The sequence below is a fragment of the Protopterus annectens genome, chromosome 4.part1 (genome assembly GCF_019279795.1).
Source record: "Protopterus annectens isolate FY-2018-M chromosome 4.part1, PAN1.0, whole genome shotgun sequence".
NCBI lineage: Eukaryota > Metazoa > Chordata > Ceratodontiformes > Protopteridae > Protopterus > Protopterus annectens.
In genome coordinates, this window is record NC_056734.1 from 914316322 (window position 1) to 914332165 (window position 15844).

Sequence of the window (15844 nt, forward strand, 5' to 3'; positions counted from 1 at the left end):
TCTCTTCTTCCTTCTCATTTTCTAGAATTGCAAACCTTTTCTCTTACTGTTTATTAACAACATTGACTTAAAATGTTATTTCTTTAACAGCAACTTTATTGTTTAACCTTTCTTCAGTATCTCACTTCCCCATACCATATTCTCTTTTAACATCATGTTGTAGTATTTTCTTTGGTTTGTCTTTCTTCTAAGCTTTCTTCTTCATTTACTCTTTCTTTTTCTTAAATCTGACAAACAAACCAGAAGCTTCCACATTCTTTACATTTTTTACCAAAAAGCTTAAAGTATTTTGTTGTATTTCCTGTCTCTCCACATTGCCCACACCTTTGTTTGACAGTCTTGTACTAAATGATTTTCATCCCCACAGAAATAAATTGCTTTAAGTTGAGCCCAGTATCTAACAAACCCTCTCATACCATTCACAATTGTTCATTTTGAAATATGTTGAATTTTCCCATCCTTAATATTCAACAGTCACTCAGTCCATGCATTTCTTTCATCTCATATTTTTTAACTTCATGTACTTTATTACATAATGAATGAAAAAAAAAATGGTTTAACTCATGCCCATACATATCTTAAGTCCTAAATTGCACATTTATTTTCTTTTTTAGTTGTAGTTCCAAGCCCTGAAATAGTCTTTCCATTATGTTACTGTATTTCCTTTTTCGGTCTCAGTAATTAATTTTTCCAGCAAGTTAATGTTTTCAAATACCACTTGACAAAAGTTTTTGGCTCCCAAGTAAATTATTGCTCTTAACTCTTTTATGTCAAACTCTCCTGGCAAACTAATAGTAGCCATACCTATTCACACTGCACTTGCTTTTGCTTTTACTTTTTGTTCTTATAACTTGTCTTCCCTGTGGCTGTTGACAAACTGCAAATGTTTGTCCCTTCTCAGTTCCTTCTTCCATGCTTCCTTGCTGCATAACACCTTCTTCTTGTAGCAAAAAAAAAAATCTTGAAGCAGTAAACCCTTAACATTGGTTTCCCCAACAACTGAGAATACTTTGTGTTTTTCCTTCACCAGCTTTTTCCTCTCTTTCCAACATCTCAATTTCTTCCTGTGGTAATACTCTTTACTACCATGTCAGTCACCATACTTCCTCTCCTTCCTTTGATTTTACCTAGTTCATCCAATCTACGAACACTTGCGTCTCTTGTCTCCAATTTCCAACTTTTGTAACAGTTATATGTTGTCCTTCTCTTTCCTTCAGGTGGCTTTCCCCTGCTTTTTTTTCTCTATCTCTGCTGTACTCAATATCTGAACTACATAATTTTGAAATAAGATATTTCATTTCCATCAGTAAATAAATTTTGCAACATTCAAACTGGAACAATATCTGGAATGAAGATAGTACTTGATTTGTATGAAAGAGTAAGTAAAGGATACGGCATGTATTACTTTTAATGAAGGGGGAACAGTACAAAGATAGACTTCTTAAAATATAATTAAGTGAATATGTGAAAACAGGAATACTAAATTCAGTCATACGATCTGAAATATTTATATTCAAAAATTAATTATTAAAGCTTGACTTATCTAAGTCTGAATTACATTTTACCCATGTTTTGTTTAAGTGCTGTTATAGCACAATATTGAAAATGTACCCCCAAATCCACATCTTATTTGAGTCATTTAAGGTATGACATTGAAGAGTAATCCCTGGTGGCTAGTATACTCCTACCCAAATCTTGTTAAAGTACCAGTAAGCCATGACTCACAGGTTCATAGATGATTACTAGGCTAATGGCCCAACAGCCCTTACAAGCTTAGCCATATTTATCCCAAGTTGCCCCAATTGTTGGTGGTGAGGTGAGTGAAGTTCACAGAGGTAAGGGTCTACGGTAGTTAATACCAAATCACTCTGTCCAGGATGGACATGGACACTATGCCAGGAGTGAATTTGCTGTCAGCCATCCATCCATTGATTTAGGTTGTGTTTGAAGACTGCCAGGGAGGGCCTCGGTTTCATGTGAACTGGAAGCTTGTTCTAGAGAAATGGCAGTGTCTGGGAGATGTATCTATCTCTTAGGCATGATATTGAAGCATGATCCTTGCTAGCTGGTAACAGCAACAGCCCACACCTTATTTAAGTGCTAAAACAACCAGCCAGTCATCAACGACAAAAACACTAAAATCCACTTTAATATACCAGTTTCCAAGTAAAAGAAAAACTGAAAATAACTGCACACAATAAAACCCAACTCAGAAATCAAATAATAATAAAATGTAACGCTGTATAGTGTACTGGTTCTCGAGACCACACACATAAAAAATCACGGGGTAGTTAAAACACACTTTTATTATATTGTAAAATAAAAAAAAAAATGGTTAAGCGCTTTCATCTACATCAAGTGTAGACTTTATCAGAACACTAACTGCTAAATTAGAAGCATTTAAATAACACACCGATGGGGGTTCAACTTCAATTAACATCATGAATAACATGAATATTAATGAATAGTAATAAATATTAATGTATCCATTTAAAGCATGCAATCTAACCTATAACAAAAGAGTTCATATTGTCACAATTGTAAGACTGTAAATCTAACAGTGCTAAATATTAAAAACTGATATATCATTAGGAAATGTAAAGATTACAAACTGTTAAAAAAATAAAAACATATATTCTATAAAACTATATAAGATGTAAAAGTTTCTAGCACAATAAACCAAACATATAAAACCAGCACATAAGTAATTACTGAATTTTTTGTATCCAATCGCTAATAAATCAACAAGGAAGCCTACTGCTCACTGCATGTCTTAGATTCTCACTTCTAATACTGGTTTGATGGGGATATTGTCGTTAAGTGCTGGGGAAGTAATAGCATTTATTTAAATGATTCTAGTTTAGTAATTAGTGTTCTGATGAAGTCTACAGTTGACGTAGATGAAAGTGCTTAACAGTTTTTTTTTTTATTTTACAATATAATAAAAGTGTGTTTTAACTAAGCCATGATTTTTTGTGTGTGGTCTCGAGAACCAGTACACTATACAGCGTTAAATTTCCAAGATGAGTGCTTTTGTCTATTCCTCTGTATCCCATGTGTTTAAGTGTTGTTAAGGCACCACAGTGAAGAATTTTTCTTGATGGCATTTGCTCCCCACAATCTAGTGTTGAGGATCTGCTTGTTAGGCTTGGGGACTATGGAAGTATGACAGCCCTCCAGCCCCATAAACACACACACACACACACACACACACACACACACACACAAGCGCGCGCGCTCAGACATTCATACATTCACAAATACACAGATGCATGCATACACATGCAGACCCATGAACACACATTTACACATTCAAGCACACACTCACACTCACACTCACACTCACACTGTCTGATCACTCTTACAAACTCAGCCATTCACCTGTACACACCCACACATACAAACCTGCCCTATTCCCCTAAATAACCCCCTACTGTGAACTCCCATGCAGACACACACACTCACTCACACATACACTTAAAAATGCAGCTCCACACATACAAATCTTCACACACTCCCAACACCACCCGTTCACTAAACTCCTTGTTACATGCTTACATTATGATGGATGAACAATAGCTTTTGGCAATGTTCATCAGCACAAGCATCTAGGAGCTGCCATGTTAGTTCACACAGCAAATAAATTCTCTGAATCACTCATCTGCTTATAGGCTTTACAGCAAGAAATTCTAGAATAAATCACATGGCTAGTTAGCATATGCCTCTTCCAGGGAATGCTTCATTATCATTTAGAACAGCCCTCAAAACAGCCCACCATGATGGAATGTGTCTTAATGCTAAAGTACTGTGGTAGGTCTGCCTGTAAATATGGGAAAGTTACATCTAAATTCATACATCCCAATTCTTCTTCTTTCTTATATTTAAATCCTCTGTCCAACTGGGACATGCAGCTGCATAGTAACAACATACTTAGTGTTGGAGGACTTGCTCAAAAACTCATTTCATCCATTTTATTCCTTTTCCGAATGCCTCATCATGTAACATAATTCTAGTTCACCTTCATTTTTATACCCTGGCACACTAAACTGCTTTACCTATTAAGAAAAATATTCCCTCATATAAGTGATGTTAATAATTCCTCTGAAAATGGTGATACTGAAAGTATTAAGTTGCTTCAAAGGTTTGCAATAAAAACTTATTGGCAAAACAAATAGGAATTGTTAAAGACCTTTAAGTGAAATTATTATTAAACTCTAAATAAAAATATCTGAAAAATGTTCAATATTAATAGCCCATGTAATAGGGAGGCTGTTCCATAAATATTTGTGCCTTTTGTTTTTGTAAGTTGAATGTATCACAACAAAAGAATAGAGTCCTCGCCAGTGAGAGAAGATGGTTAAAAAATGGGGGGGGGGGGGGGGGCACAAAATGATTTAGCTATAAAAGGACAACACATGGATGAGATGTTTAGGCCAAAATCACATTTTGGCACAAAGAAAATGTGCTTAGTGATAAAAAGGCAATTTTGCAAGCTTACATGGAGAATTATGTGCATATTTAAACTATGCAATATTAGATGTTCATCATATTGATCACCGCTGCATTAGTCTTAGCTATATGGGTTACATTCTGCCAAGGATAAAATGGCTGGCCAGCTTGCAAATCTTCAGGGTACCTACCACACACCCAAACTGTCAGGCAGCTCAAGCTGAGCTGACTAAAAGATAAGTTTGGGTGCAAATCCCTTCAGTGCTTTACTACTGCAGAAGAATACACTCCAAGGCTTCTGAGGCTCAAAAAACAGCTTGTGCTTTCCTTTGCTAGGCAGATAAGTTTCCTTTGGAGAAAAAAAACGTCCATATTGGAATATTGCTTAAACAGGATTTTTAGTGTTCTTCTGTCAGAATAATTTTTGTGGATCTGTAGTATTTAACCAATTGTTGCTTGTCATCTTGTCATCCTCAGGAAAGAGCCACCATATTTGACTTGACCATGGAAGAAGCTACTGGTCCCACAGGTAGTCCTTCGTCCAGCCACAAAAAAAAAAAAAAAAAAAACTATTGAAGCCACAGCAGGCTAGCAATTTTCCTCAGTAGCAGGTGGGTTTCACTGCTGTGGACATTTATTGAACGTCAAACCTCTGATCTTTTTCCTTGGATCCCTTTACTATAGCAGCTATAGCCACTCTGGGATGGGGGTTAGCTCAATCCACTCTGGCTGTTGGGGTGCTCTCAGTGGGCAGGGAGAGCCACTTTTATTATTCCTGGGAGATGGAATAGAGGAGTTTTCCCTGTTGTATCAGAATGCTGTGCCCATCTCTGGGGAAGCTGCTGCTGCCGTTAGTAACATGGCTGGCCTCATTTTTTTTTCTTGTCAGAAAGAAGCAGAAAACCAAGCATGTGTCTACTCTACTTCATTTTTCTTTGGATAGGTACTAGGTCTGACTCAAAGTTTAATTCACACTATTGATCCTTCTTGTAAAGTAGTTTCTGGTAAAGAAACGAGGGATTCCTTTTTTTCCTGACGAGATTCAGGATTCTGAATATGAACAGGAAGATGCAGGGACAGATACAGCCCCCTCCCCTCAGATTTCTGATTAAGATTAGGAAGAGAGCTCAGTTTATGATTTTCTTAGTGAGTTTCCCTTTCTTTGAGACTATTGCTAGAATGTTTCAACGTTTTCAATGGGAGAACTCTGAAGTTTCTCAGTCCTTTAGAATATTCTATTGAGTTGTTACAGAAGGATTTTCCAGAACCTACACCTATTCCTCCTGTTTAGTCTGCTTTTGAGGATGTTTGTGATGTTCATCATATTGATCTCTGTTGCAGCAGATTTAGCTAAATGGGTAATATCCTGCCAAGGATATAATGGCTAGACAGCTTACAAAGATTCAGGACACCATCCACGTATCCAAAATGGCAAGCAGCTCAAGCTGAACTAACTAAAAGACAAATTTGGGCATGAAGCCCTTCAGAGCTTTATTGCTGCTGAAGAGTATACTCATTTGAGGCATTTGAGGAGCAATGGTCAGCTTGTTTTCTCATTTTCTTTGCAGTTAAGTTGCCTTTGGGGAGAATTCCTTGTATTGTCTTAAATTTATTGATGTTTTATTGCTTTTCTCTTCAACAATGTTATTTTAAAGCTGGGAGTGTTGTGTTTTAATGAAGCACTCATGTTTTTGTTAGTTTAAAAGTAGTGTTTAATTGAAAACATATTATCTGTGGAGAAATTATGTTTATTTTTCCTTGCTTCGGCTGCCATTGTGCTTGAAAGTGCTTTTTACTGTTTTCTTTCTGTCAAAAAGGTGACTTTTATTTAAGGGCAGTTTTATTGGCAATTGTTTCTTCTCTTCCATGAGAAAGAGGTACCTTTTTTAACTTGACCATGGAACTGACTACTGGTACAATGGTTACTCTTTTTAGCAACAAAAAGAAAAAGTTAAGGAAACAGCCTTTGCAAACACAGCAGGTTATGAATTTGCCTCCGGTATAGGTGGATGATTTTGCTGTGGCCATTTGTTGTACCTCAGACCACTCATCTTCTACCCTGAATCCATTTGTTGTAGCATCAACAGCCACTATGGACGGCTGTGGCTGTGGGAGTCCCTCAGTAGGCAGTGGAGAGCCACTCTTGTCAGTTCTAGGAAATGGAATGTGGACGTTTTTTCTGTTGTGCCAGAATGCTGCTCCCATCCCTGGGGAAAACTGCTGTTGTTGCTATTAGTAACCTGGCTGACCCCATTTTTCCTGTCAAAAAGAAACGGAGACCAAGCATGTATCTACTCTTCCTCAAATTTCTTAAGATAGGAACAGTATGCTGGGTCTGCCTCAGGGTTTAACTCAGATCATTGATCCTTCTTGTAAAGTAGATTCTGGTTAAAGAAAGAGGGATTTTCTTTTCCTGAAGAGATTCAAGATACTGAATCTGAACAGGACGATAACACAGATGGATTCAGGATTTTTTCCTCAGATATTTAATTCAGATTCAGTTTCTGATTCTTCCTGTGGATGGTTCTTTTTCTCTGAGGCTGTTGCTTGAATGTGCCAGTGTTTTCAGTGTGGAACACTGAGGTTTCTCTGTCCCACAAAACTGAGTTTTGCAGAAGGACTTTTCCAGGACCTACACCCATTCATACTGTTCTGTCAGCTTTCGAGGATGCGTGAGTCTGCAATTTTCCTCAGTCAGCTGGCCCTAAAAAGGCAGATAGGATATATAAGGTTCCTCAGGCTTTTAAATTTGTATACACTATTCCCAAACCTGACCCAGTGGCTATAGCTTTAGTTGATCCCACTTCTGCTAAGAACTTAATCAATTCCAACCCGATTGTTTTTGATAAGGATAGGAAAATTGATTGGTATGGGAAAAAAGTGTGTACTTCTGCAACTTTTATTTTCCAAATTTTGAATTGTCAGGCTTACATGTTAAAGTTTGTTCTGACAAATTGTGAACGTATGAGGAATATGTTATCTGCAAGTTCTTCTTGTGAGTATAAATCTGCTTTAAATAATTTAGTTTTTTTTTCTATTGTACAGGTCAGTACTCGTTGTTTACCATGTGTGCATGACTCTGTTGATGCTTCTTACAGGGCTATGGCTACAGGTACTGGTTTGATGAGTTTTGACTTGCTGCATTCTCAGTACCTGCCAGATTATGATAAATATAAAATTCTAAGTTCATCCTTGGAGGCATTTAGTTTTTGGCCTCTCTGCTACAAAGGTCATCCAAATGTGTGATGAAAGAGGCAAGGTGACTCAGAAAATCTCTAACTTTTTTAGTCCTCCTTTTCAAAATAACTCATTTCCAGTGAACAGGAATGCTCTTTTATGCTTTTCAGTGTATTTTTGAAAATTCAGAAGGAGTCCCCCATAATAATTGTGGTGACCCTCTTCTGGCCCAGGCAACCATTAGTTCCCTTCTTTTGGAAATTAATCTGCTCAAACAAGAACAGGGGTGCTTGGGACATCCCAACATCAATCCGCTTCAGTTGACTCTCTGGATGACAGGGTCTTAATTCCGTTTAAGCACCTGTCTACTGAGGTCATGCAGCAAGTACTAGTGGAAGGCAAGAAAACCCAGCCACTAAAACTCATATATTACCAAATGGAAACGGTTTTATAGTTGGTGCTAACAACATAACCCGCAGCTGTTCAAGGCTGGTTGTTCTCTGATTCCACAATGTTTGTGTGAGTTACTATCCTATGGTCTTTCTTATTACTCTGTCAAACTTAATTTATCAGCCATTTCAGCATGTCTAGCCATGGATTCTCATCTTTTCGTACAGCCATCATCATCATCATCATCCCCTTTTTTCCCATTTTCCACATGGGGTCAGGGTGTTGTGCCACTTGTGGCCATCTCCTCTTATTCAATGCCACTTTCCTACCTTCTTCGACACTCATGCCTGATTGTCACTGGTCTACTCTCACACAATCTATCCAACTCTTTGTTGGATGCCCTCATTTCCTTTTGGCTTCTTCCTGTTTTTTTCCAAATGTTCTTGAACAGATTGTCTTCTGCTTTCCTGCACATGTGTGCAAACCACCATAATCTGTTCTTTTTTACCTTTTCTGCAATCAAAGCTACTTTGGCTTCTGTTCTTATGTCATCATTTCTTCATCTGTCCTACATTGTGCATCCTACAACCCATCTCAGGCACTTCATCTCCATCACCTGTAGCTTCCTCAACTGCTCTGCCTTTACAGCGAAGGTTTCAGTACTGTAGAGTAGTATGGATTGCACCACTGTATGCCTTGGCATTTTTCTGTCATATAGTACTTCTGAAACTCTGTACAGAGTTGGCTGTAGCCCCTCTGATTCTAGCTTTGACATCCTCATTCAGAATTCCTTTCTGCTAAACCACCGATCCCAGATACTTGAAGCTGTTAACCTGTTCCACTATTTTCTGTTCTATTTCAGTTCTGAGCCTCTGATATCCACCATTTTCTGTCGTTACAACTGTCTTATCTGTAATCAGTTCCAGTTTCACCCCATGTGCCTTAGATTTGGCATGCCATTCTCCTACTCATTGCTGAAGTTCTTGCTTAGCGTCTGCCAGTAATGTGACATCATCTGTATACAGCAACTTTGTTGATCTGTCCCCTCCGACCTGTTTGCTAATGTAGTCCATCACCAGCTTGAATAGCAGAGGGCACAGACCTGAAGCTGATGCACCCCCACTCCCACTGGGAACCCCTCTGTAAGACCGAACACTATTTGTACTTGAGTCATTGGGTCCTTGTACATAGCTTGCACTAATTCTACCAATGTTTCTGGGGCTTTTAACCACTGCAGGCCTGCCCAAATCAGCTTTCATGGGACCTTGTCCTTTGCTTTTTCCAAGTATAGGAATACCCAGCTGGATTCTTTCCTCATTTCTAACTTTTCAAGTATCTGTCTCACTGCAGACATCAGGTTGGCTCTGCTGCATCCTAATCTGAATTGCTCATTTCCGATATTACTTTCTACTACTCTGTGTATTCATTTAGCAACCACGATTTTCAGAACTTTCATGTAGTGTGATAGGAGTCTGATACCTCTATACTGCCTAAAGTTGTGAATGTCCCCTTTGTTGAAGAACACTGGCATACTGGCAGTAGTATACTTAATCTCCTGTCATCTGGGATACTTCTTTCTCTCCATACTGCTATGAATACCCTCAGGAGCCATTTCTCCCCATCTCACCCAACATTTTTATCATATCTGTTGTGACCTCATTTGAACCTGCTGCTTTCCCTGACTTTATTTTCCATAGTGCTGTTCTTACATCTTCTAGGGTGGAGTCCTCCTCTTCTCTCACCATAGGCCATGTCAAAGGCAGTAAATTTTCTGTAGAGTTTTTTTTCATTCAGAAGCTGCTGGACGTACTCCTTCCATCTGCCTCTGATGTTCTATGGACTGGTGAGTAGGTTGTTGCTAGCATCCCTTATGAAGGGTGTCTGACTGTCTTCTTCATCTTTCTCGCTTTGCCTTGTAACCTGATAGCGTTTCTTTGTACCATTCACTGAGTCACTTTCCAGAAGTTGGTAGAGTGCCTTGTATGCATTGTTCTTCACCACTGCAACTCCTCTCTTAGCCTCTTTGTTAGCTAACCAGTATTCCTTCCTAACCTGGTCTGTTTTTCTATCTCCCAGTTTTTCCTGCAGTCCTTCTTTCTTTTCATGACTTCCTGGGCTTCTGCATTCCACCATCATCTTTCCCTATGTCCCTTATTTCCTTACCTGGCTTAACCACAAATATGTTCTGTTGTCCTCAGACATACTGTCTAGAGATGCTGTTAGTCTTTTTCAACTCTACCTATTTCATCTTCTTCTTGGGGTGCTGGAGCCCTGAATATTTCTGTGAACTGTTGTACTTTCTCTCCAATCAACTTCCAAGTCTTCAGCCTGGGTTCTGTTGACCTTAGAGCCTTCTCTTACCACTGCTTGCAGCTGATTGTGGCAACCAGTGGATTATGCCGTGGGCCAACTGTTTCACTGGGGATGACTTTGCAATTGCTGATTCTACCCCAGTACCCTTTCCTTACTAGGAAAAAGTCTACCTGAGTTGCATGTTGGGCACTTCTGTATGTGATCCTGTGACTGTCTCTCTTTCTGAACCATGTGTTGACTACTCTCCAGCCATTTTTCAGACATAATCTAGAATGGCTTCTTCTTTATTCCTGCTGCTCCACTTATATGGACACAGGCAATCCTCCTATCTTTTTCTGTCTGAACCAATACATGCATTCAGATCACCCATTATTAATAATAAATCATGTTATGCTTTATCTAGTAAGTCCTGCAACTGTTGTCTGAATGCACCCTTTTCCTCACTGTCACAACACTGCTGTGGGATATAGGCTGAGATTATGACTTCTGCTCTGTCATTACCCTGGAGTCTGATTGCCATGAGTATGTCACTAACTCTGATGACATCTCTCAATATTTTCTGGAGCCTCTCCTTCACTATAATTCCCATACCATTTCTAGCCTGTCCTCTTCGTGAGTAGAAGACTCTGGGTCCCAAGTCCGTTGTTGCTGCACAGCCCTTCCACCTTGTCTCCTGGATACATAGGATGTCCAATTTCCACCTTACCATCATGTCATCCACTTTCAGGTGTTGGACTGTCAGTAAACCTACACTGAGTGTGGCAATTCTTGGTTCATGCTTGGCAGGTTGATTAGTTTTATGTCTAGCTTTTACTCAACAGTGCTATCCCAGGAAACCCAAGCTGGGCAATTGGACTCAAGCCAAGCAATAGCTTATTGACCCAGGGCTGCTGGGCTTTATGGTGAGTACAGACTGGTCAATAGGGGCACATACACTCCTCTCACTGTTAGCAAGGGTCCTTGTGTAGGTTGGAGTACGCCGGGTCTTCAACCCACTTATCACTGGTAAATACCCTTGCCTATTATAGTGACATTAGTCAATGTGACCAGATCAACTAGACCCATATTTTTACACTATCAAGAGGCTAGCCCTGCTCCTGAAAGGGGTTTTTCTTAACAGGCCTCCAATATAATCTGTGGCTCCTCCTTGGGATCTTAATTTTGTATTAAAGAAGCTAATACTTGTTTCATTTGAATCAGCTCATATGGCTGAGTTGGGGTTCTTAATATGGAGACCCCGTTTTACTTATTGCTCTCATCTCTGTAAGAAGCATATCTGAGTTGCAAGCTCTTATGGTGAGTCACCCTATCATATTTTCCATTGGGGCAGATTTTCTTTGAGAACAAATCTTTCTTTTATGCCTAAAGTGATGTCTGAGTTTACTTTAAGCCAAACTATCTACCTCCCGGTTTTCTTTCCAGAAACTAAAAGTGAGAGATGAGGAATACTCCATACCTTGGATGTTCACAGACAATTCAGGTGCTATCTTGGCAGAACTAAATCTTTCAGATCTCCTGATAAAGTGTTCATTTCCAGAGAAGGTTTGAATAAGGGATAACCTGTGACAAAATCAGACTATTTTGAAATGGTTGTGTAAGGTTATTTTTTTAACTCACTGTTACAAAATTATTTGAGGCAGGGACAAGGCCCATTCTACCAGGGCCTTGGCTTCAGCTATAGCTTTTTGGAGAGGGTTGGATTTGAGAAGTATTCTGGAAGCTGCATCTTGGCTTGGTCCTCTATATATACTTTTACAAAGCACTATACATTTGATTCTTTCTCTATAAATGTAAGAAAGTTTTGCTAGAAACATTCTCCATGGGCTGTTGGGCCCTTGTTCTTCCTTCTTCCAAGTATAATTTGCTGTAGTAATCTAGACAGGGTCTATATTAGAACATCAACTTTTTAAAACATTGAATGTTCTAATATCGACCCTTATTCAGCTAATGCTGACAATATCGAACACGCAGAACAGCAAATTTTTTTCCAAGGAAAAAAATTGCTGTTCTGACACACATACACACAACACAAACACACCAAACAAGCAGCAATCCATGCACATACACCTAAAATCCTACATCTAACCCTACACTAAACTGTACACACACCACTAGCTATCCACTTACCTTAACCCAAACCCTAACCCTAAGGTCCGTCACTATTGCACACTCACCTCACCAGCACCCTAACCCTAACTCACCTACCGCACCCTAACCCTCATGTCCACACAATCGGACACTTACCTGACCCATGCCCTAACCCGAACTCACCTACCCCTCACCCTAACCCTCACGTCCAGACAATCGCACACTTACCTGATCCCAACCCATAACTTTCCACCACTGAACATAGCAAAGCCACAGGAACGGCCAAGCAAATTCCTTCCCTAGGAAGAAATTCTGTGTTCCGCAGCTTCGCTATTTTCAGCTTTTGCTGAATAGGGGTCAATATTAGAACATTTGAAGTTGTGAAACTTCGATGTTCTAATATAGACCCATCTAGACATATAGCTAATGCTACTGCCACAGTGATCAATATGGTGAACATAGTACAGATGTGTGAGTAAAACTTGCCGTAACAGTAGCTATTCAAATGATCACTGCTGCAATAGGCTTCCCTCCGTCCATCCCTCATGTTTTTTGGTGTTTTTTATGCAAGGTTATGGATACTTACTTTTTTTCATTTTTTGTTCCTTGCATTGTCTTTTCAAGGCTCAGCCTTCCTGTCTCAGCTGACAAGAAAGCTCTTGAGAGCTTTGTTCCCAAACTTGTCTTTTAGTCAACTCAGCTCCAGCTGCCTAATAGTTTGGACACATAGAAGGTGTCCTGAAGATTTGGAAACTGGCCAGCTGTTATATCCTTAGCAGGATATAACCCATGTAGCTAAAACTACTGCAGCAGTGATCTTTCAAACATCTCCTGTTATGATTAATTTAGCTTACACAACTGTACTTTCCAGGCACAGGAAGAAGCTATACTAAGCAATATTATAATCATGTGAAGAAAAGATTGTTTATTATCTGTGTTTAAAAAAAAAATAAATTTGAGGACTGTGTAGACTGACAGAACAAGGAAAGCAGTAATGTCATTAAAGGTGGTTTTGCAATCCATGAATAGATTTACAAGGAGATGTTTGTTCTTTTACAGGACCAGCAACAGTAACTAACTTTGCTGTTGTCAATGCTACATCCTCAACAATATACTTATCATGGACCGCAGTACCAGGTGACCAGATTAGTTACAGGATACAGACTGCAGGGCCTTCTAGTTCAAATATCACAACATCTGCAACACGTATCAGCATGACAGGACTTGTTTCTGCATCACAGTACAACTTCAGCATTTTAGCTGTTGCTGCAGACAGCTCAACAGTTTCAGACGTAACTTCCATCACTGGATACACATGTAAGTAGTTTACCTCAGTTGTCTTAATTAGAAACAGGTAGCTAACTATTTTTATATAAAAGCATTATTATATTGTAGTCCTTCAGTGAATACATATGTTGTGTGTATTATCGTTTGTATTCTCGGTCATCTGTAAAACAGTTATGTACTTGGTCATTCTCATAGGACTTTTTTTTATATATAATAACCAATTACTTTATAAAATATCTTGAAAAGCAAAGTCTTACTTTTTGTAAAAATTATGTAGAGATAATAGAAGCATACTGTCAATTAATTGAGATCCAAAAATCAGTATTTTAAGTGAACATTGCACATGAGCTTCTTACATTTGTTTTGTCGAATGTTTCTAATGTCAAAGTCAGTGCATTAATTATTGCTGCTGAAGTGTGAATTTCTGTTTGAGTATTAATGTGTTCACAATAACAACTTATTGAGTTAGAGAGTTAGTTCTTATCCACTCTTCAGCAGCTTGAATATTAAGCCCAGACATTGTAGCAGCTACACTATAAACACAGCAGTTAACTTGGAAATGTCAGCATATCTAGTAACTGAAAGAAACAGTCACTTGGGGCTGGTGTACATTCATCCTACTAAACACAAAACAAGCCTCTAGGCAGCTCCAAACAACACTGAATTTATTTAATACATCATCCCGCAATATATTGGTGGTCTTCAGGATAAACAAGTCATTTAAACACACAAGCAGACACACACACACACACACACATATATTTATATATATCTATATATATATATATATATATATATATATATATATATATATATATATATATACACATTAGGTATATCAGTCATATCATGTACATTAATACAAAACCTTTTTAGAACATCATAAAACACAATAAACTTTATAAAAGATATTCCCCCGGATTCTCAAAAGCTTGCGCACTGGGCATGATTAGTGTTAGATGAAATATTGCCAATATGGCGGCCGAGAGATCCACGTATGTGCACGTCTGACATGCGTGAGCACTATAGCACTAGTGCTGCACATCCCCAGCCCCCATATGCAAATAACCCCATTTGCAGGTGAAAACCATGCAAATGAGGTAAATTTGACATCCGGTAAGCAGGAATCTGGGCATACAGGACTAGCGTAATATGCAGAAATGTACTCAGTTAGTAACCGAGTATGGCACTGCAAACTGCAAAACAGAGCTATGACAGCTCCAAATAAAGGCTGCATAGCATTGAGGAAGCATGCCAATGGCCAAGTAGAAGGCCATTGGCATTGCAAACAATGCCAAATGTACAAAATACAACTATTATGATATGTACGCCGATTACGTCCATTGAAGCATAGGGCAGCGGCCACAAATGTGACCGGTGGGGAAATAAGAAAATAAACCTAAAAAAACAACAGTCTAACTAAAATCAGTGTTCCGCCATGCAAGTCAATAGCAGGCAAAAGACAACCTGGCCAGTGAGTAGTGGTTGCTAAGGGGGGAGGCACAGTGTGACACATGTAACTATGCATTAGCAGGCAAGTCTATGCAAATGAGGGGTAGGATAGTGAATCCCAGTTTTCCCCAGCATGTGAGGCAGGTCCTAACACTGTATGAGTATGAATAGTTGAGTGCAAGACTAGGAGGTAGGTGACATCATGTGTGGGAGTTTCAGGCATACTGTTAGTGGATTGGTGCCCTGTGGCTCTGGGTTGCATTCAGCTTAGCACAACAAAGCCAGGAGGTGTCTAAACCTGCCCAGCACGTACGACACAGTGTAAGTGGGTGTGCATGCTGTGCAACGGGATCTACAGGAAGATAAAGAAAGTGAACCCAGGAAATAGTAGCAGTGTGCACATTGCAGTACACTGATTGCACAGCGTCCCTCCAGGATGAATCAGAAGGGCAATGGGAAGGCAAAGCAGCAGTAGGAAGTTAATCAAGGAGTACTAGGTTTGCTGCCAGGTTACATGGATCGGAACCAGCCAATTACACAGGCAGCAGACCAGCCCAGTCCAGAACACTACTATAAACTATGCAAGCACCTACCCCTCCAGTTTTTCCCACACCCTACCCCACCAGTGTAAACAAGCGGGGAACTTTTAACACTCACAACAGCAAAATGTTAGGGGCTGCAATAGCTA

General features: G+C 39.3%; 1 protein-coding gene across 1 annotated transcript in view; it reads left to right on the plus strand.

Moving 5' to 3' along the window:
- The window catches only part of LOC122801341 (mucin-19-like), a 938154-nt gene that overhangs the window by 183675 nt on the left and 738635 nt on the right, over window positions 1-15844 (plus strand). The window contains exon 11 of the mRNA XM_044070881.1: window positions 13477-13734. Within this exon, the coding sequence (XP_043926816.1) occupies window positions 13477-13734 (258 nt within the window). The remainder of the gene's footprint in view (window positions 1-13476; window positions 13735-15844) is intronic.